This window comes from Corylus avellana, chromosome 5, assembly GCF_965113065.1.
Source record: "Corylus avellana chromosome 5, dhCorAvel1.hap1.2, whole genome shotgun sequence".
Classification (NCBI taxonomy): Eukaryota; Viridiplantae; Streptophyta; class Magnoliopsida; order Fagales; family Betulaceae; genus Corylus; species Corylus avellana.
This window is the reverse complement of record NC_142494.1, coordinates 21,855,035-21,860,639: the sequence shown is the minus strand read 5'-3', so window position 1 is coordinate 21,860,639 and position 5,605 is coordinate 21,855,035. Positions and strand designations below refer to the sequence as shown.

The window sequence follows — 5,605 nt, the reverse complement described above, 5'->3', positions numbered from 1 at the left end:
ATGGGGCATCAACAACTGTGGTTGGCTGCTTGTTGCACCTTCACCAGCTTCCGCAGATGGAACCTCATTCTTTTTCTTCACGAATTCAAAAAACTCGGCAACCTGGCGTGCATACCTTCAACAAAGCAAACATTTCAAAATTTCAAAAAAAAAAAGAAAAGAAAAGCATTTTGGCGTTGCTATTAACACACAGGATATTAGTCAGCACAAATTATGGCACAATTTTGGCAATATTCATAAAAACATAACCAAGAAATGAACAATAATCTCCTCTGTAACCTACAAGACATCCTACATGTCTTTTCTTTCTTTTTCTCCTTTGGGGTTTTTTGAGGGGATTGGGAAAATGAAGACTTCAGGTGCATGTCAATGTTCAGCTAATTAACCTTAATGTACACCCTGCCAAATATTATTCAAAAGCAAAATGTACACCCCGCCAAATAGAACAAAAGGCATATTACTCTAGAGAAAATCTTCTTTACAGAATTTCTTGTTGATGGCCACCAAAGGTTAATGATTATTTCATTATGCAGGGACCCACATGTTTCACCTATAGACATTACTATAAGGTTAGTTAAAAAACCAAAGGCTCCGTTTGCTAAAATTTTTGTTTTGTCTTCAGTTTTTTATTTTCAAAACAAAAACTTTAAAAAACAACTCAAACACAAAACACTCATAAAAACACAAAAACTGTTTTCACCTTTATGTCATATCATAAATTTTTTTCAAACCAATAACAAAAAATACCCCCAAAAACACATTAACAAACAGACCCTAGGTGTCTTTTAAAGCAGAGAAAGAGAGAGGGGGGTTGCAAAAGAGCACTGTTGTTAGGCTAGCAGATGATTTATCATTTCATATAACATTTGGAGTATAAACCATGCAGAAATATTAATGTCGACGAAATTTCAGTCAACAGATTGTATTAAAGGAAGAGTGTAAGTTATGTATTCATTTCTGGTAGGATCTAATATGGAGAGAGAATGTTCTTTTTTTACAAGTAAATGGAGAGAGAATGTTGAAGTTCAATAAAATGTTCTAGAATGATTGTTAATAACAGAAGCAATAATATAACCCACATATATGCTATGACAAATAAACATATGGACGTTGCAAAAAGCACGTGGTCCACATCAGTAGGTAGTTCCTCCTCTTTCTTTGTGGGAGACTACCCTTATTCAAAATGAAATTCTTAGAATTTGTTAGCTTTGATATACTGAAGGCAAAATGCATTTTCACAGCCAAAGCAATGAGTCATAGGCTGTTTATGTGGCCACTGGCCTTATTTCGAACATATGTCCTATTTCTTTCTTTGAAAGGGAAAATACACTTTACCCCCCTGAACTATCCACACATTTGTACTTTTAACCCCAATGTTTAAAAAGTGATATTTTACCCCCCTCCCCCCCCCCCCCACCAATAGTATCTAACATTGACACTTGACCCCCATAAAGTACACTTTATCCCTCTGAAGTATTTTGAATTGACACTTTACCCCCCCCCCCCCCCTCCCTCCCCCTCCAAAAAAAACTTAGTTACTTCGGGGGGTAAATTGTCAACTCAAAACACTTCAGGGGATAAAGTGTACTTCATGGGGTCAAGTGTCAATATCATATACTTTGGGGGGGGGGGGGGGGGGGGTAAAATGTCACTTTTTAAACATTGGGTTAAAAATGCAAATGGGTGGATAGTTCAAGGGGTAAAGTGTATTTTTCCCTTCTTTGGATAAACACAGAATTCATTACTCCGCTGCACCCACTATAGATCCACCTGTTTCATTTATCATGCCAAACTCTATGGTTCTTTCATACAGAATGTCAACTACATGTGTTGGATGCAATATGTGCATATACACTAGAAATTAATAGTGACATGAAATATATGTGTGCAGACACCAACTAAATGTACAAAAAGGAATACAAAGACAACTTTTTCTACACTTTGTGAAGTAGCCGCGTCTAAAATGTGTTGAATACAATACACAGACTTGTGTCCACACACGGTAGTTTTTTTTTTTTTTTCTTGATAAGTAATATAAATTATCGAACATGAAGAGATGCGCAACTCAAGTACACAGGATGATAAGTAATAGTAGTTATTTAGTTGTTTCTAAGTATATAAATGATAACCCATAGCATAGCAAGAGATGTATAATCTTTCTACCGGATAAAATGCTCATTTGTATTTGCCAGCAAATAGCATATTACATAGCATGTCAATCAAGGCAACACTTGCACCATAATGGCAGCCTACAGTTCAGATTGATTGGACTATTAAAGACAAACAAGCCATCAATGGACCAAATATAACTGATCCAAACAAATTTACCGAGCAAATACAGGGAGTGTGTTAACCCATCCAAACCACAACCATGACAAAACACAATGTGAACAGAAACATGACCAAAATGAGAGATGAGACTAAAATAGAACAAAGTATAATGCAATGAAAAACTTAACAACTTTTTTAATTTAGCGCACCATGCAATGGGGTTTTTTTTTTTCCCGGGGGGGTGTAACAAAAATATTTCTATGCATGCTTATTAAATATGAAAGTAAGAGGTTGTTATCTTACTGCCTCTTTGCTTCAATGTCTTTGCTGAAATCAATGTTTGGTTCACAGTCAAGAACTAAAGCAGGAACCTGCCAATGACCAAAATATTTGTTGTTAAAATTGTAAGATAACTTATGAGAATTTCATTAAAAAGGCAAAAAAATGATAAGGTACCTTCTGGATACTTGAATGCATATGATCACCCTCCAAATAGAACACACGGTCCCTTATATCAGGATGTAAAGAGCTGTCCATATGCAAAGGTAGCTTACTGACAGACAATACACCACGATTTCCACCTTGGAATGGGAAAAGCCAGCTCTCATGCTTTTCATGTAAGCCACGGAGATAATCTAGGGAGACTCCACCCTCCTCTGTTCTTTTCCTTAGCTGCATGCGCTGGTGGCAAGTATCAGGACTTGCTCTAAGATATATAAAACCATCAGGAATCAGCCCAGGCAAGCATGATACCACTGGATCAAACCATGAGTCATAAATGCTAATCTCCATCTCATTCATCCAATTTGCTTCATGAACAGCTCGGACAAAGACCTTTATAGAATAAAAACAAGATAAAAATAATCAACCTTGAAACTCTTAAATTGGGGTTTTTCTTCATCTTGAATGGGATCAACCAACAGGAAAAGAAAGATAACCCAACCCATCTTAAAAAGTTCCAAAATCCTCTTGGATCCTTCATTCATCTTTGCATGGAAAGTAATGAACAAATATAATTTGAGATCAAGATGAGTTTGCCAAATACATTATGTATGATAACATACCTTATTATATCACATTAAGACCAACTTAAAAAGAAGAGGAGAGAGAGAGAGAGAGAGAGAGAGAGAGATTACCATCCTGTCACTGAAAACACTCCTCTCCATCAATCTGAGGGGCTTGATACCTCCAGATGACTCTCTCTCTTGCATAACCCTCGTAACAAAAACATAATTCTGAAAGGTATAAGCATACCTTTCTGGCTCAGCATAAAAAGCATCCAATATATTAAAGTGGTCGGGTCCAACATCCTGCCACTTGTTAATAGGTTCTGGAACAATCTCAACAAGATCGCGTAGCTCAAGTGTTTCATTAGCTATTCTCTGAAGGAATGTTGTCTTTCCTACACTGATATTACCCTCAACACAGAAAGTAAGTCGTTTCTTCTGGGCTAGCTTCACATCCGAGTTTGAATTGTCCTCCTCCAACTCTTCATCAACACTCTCTTTGATGTATGTAGTTATACTCTCAGCATGATTTCTGTGTATGATTCCCACAGAACTCTGTAAGTACTCAACCATATTCTGACTAGATTTGCCAAAGAACTGCGAAGGAAAGCAGAAAAGTCTTCATCATGGAAGAGTTCAAAAAAGTCCATATACCAGCAATAACATGTTCTCTTCTGTTTGCAATAGAACATGAGCTTGTGTTTAGGTTCTTACACAACTTAACTTGAGTTTTATGTTTTTAAAATAATAACAACAGAGTAGTGAACTTAGAGCACAAGGGGAAAGTATGCTGCCATATATATATATATATATATATATATTTTTTTTATCTCCAGTTATTGTATGCAAGATGAACCTTAATGCCAATCACACACACAAAGACCTGAACGTTGACTTAGACTGGTTGGTCAAATAGAAAAAGGACAAGCTCCTAAGATGAAATGAGCCTCTCTTTCCTACCCCAATTGATTAATTGATTTGCGCCTAAGAAATAACCATTAATTAGAAAAAGTTAGCCCCGGGAAATTTCTGCTATAAATTTCAAAAGACTGAATAATAGAGCAGACTAAAATCTGCTGCGAGTTACGCAACTTGGCAAGAGTTGGATTTCAGCCAAAACAATGTGGCATATATAAGAAATATCAACTCCTGGAAAAACTCCAAAATTCTGGCTGTCATAACAAAATCACCCTGCTAAATCTTTCACCCATGAATTCAAAAACATCTAACGAGTTAATTCAAGTAAGTTCAGCTGTAAGAGGGCAATATGAGTGGAGTTGTACTTCAAAGGCCATCATCAGAAATGACGCTCAACACTCCAGAATACAGAATTTAGCACTGCAACCATTTCAGATACACCCATTCTCTAATACACGAAACTAAATACTGCAGCCAATATATCTCCTCTAGCACTATCTAGCACCACAATGAATTTAAAAAAAAAAAAAAAAAAAAAAAAAAAAACGCAAAAGTACTCAAGCCAAATAATTTGTTTTTACTGCAAAACAGTTCAACATTTTCCAGAGAAAACGATACCTTATCCTTGTACAACTGCTTGAGCTCAGCAAGTCCCCCAATCCCCTTCTCCACCAGCTTCCTCAAATTCCTCGGCCCCACCCCCGGAATAGTCAACAAGTCCGGATTCCCAACATTCAATGCCGGCGAACCCCTCTGCCTCCTACCAGTACTACTACCACCACCACCACTCAACCTCAATGGCTTCTCCTCCGACCCCTTCTCGCCTTCCTCGCCGTCGCCGCTCTCCGAGACCTTCTCGGAACCCATCGTACCCTCCGACCCATCAGCGCCAGCTTGGGTCCACGCCCCACGGGACCCACCACGCCCGTCCTTGAACACAGCCCAGGCCCGGAAGGGCGGTCTGTTGTCGATTGCGCACCGGCATATGACGCAGCAATTTCTGGGCTTTGCGGCGGCGAAGAAGCGAGAGGAGATGGCAGCGGTGGCCGTGGTGAAAGACTTGGTGGTGGAGAGAGAGGCGGTGAGGGCAGAGGAGGAAGTGGGGTTGGGCAAAGTGTGTGTGGCTGGTGGGGTTGGCATTGGGTGCAGAAGAAGGTTCCTTGGAGTTTTGAAGCGCAGGGTTTTGGTGGCGGGGTTTTTGAAAGGAAGAGACAACAAGTTGTTCTTGCTAGGGTTCTTGAATGGCAACGAGAGCTTCTGCATACCTTCTGAGCATTTCCCACACACACCCTTTTTGTTATATTCTTCTGCTACTTTCAGAGTAGAACACAGAGAGAGAGAGAGAGAGAGAGAGAGAGAGGGTTTTTGAAAGAAAATGGGTGGGTTGAGGGTTTTGGTCCTTTTGGATT

The 5,605-nt window shown here is 39.0% G+C and overlaps 1 protein-coding gene across 1 annotated transcript in view; it reads right to left on the bottom strand.

Moving 5' to 3' along the window:
* Positions 1-5,605, bottom strand: part of DNK (P-loop containing nucleoside triphosphate hydrolases superfamily protein) — a 5,952-nt gene extending 347 nt beyond the window's left edge. The window contains exons 1-5 of the mRNA XM_088516939.1: positions 4,815-5,605; positions 3,408-3,875; positions 2,728-3,105; positions 2,575-2,642; positions 1-115 (exon numbers count right to left, since the gene is read on the bottom strand). The exon at positions 1-115 is cut by the window's left edge and continues 347 nt beyond it. Of these exons, the coding sequence (XP_088373065.1) occupies positions 1-115; positions 2,575-2,642; positions 2,728-3,105; positions 3,408-3,875; positions 4,815-5,459 (1,674 nt within the window). The 5' untranslated portion in view covers positions 5,460-5,605. The remainder of the gene's footprint in view (positions 116-2,574; positions 2,643-2,727; positions 3,106-3,407; positions 3,876-4,814) is intronic.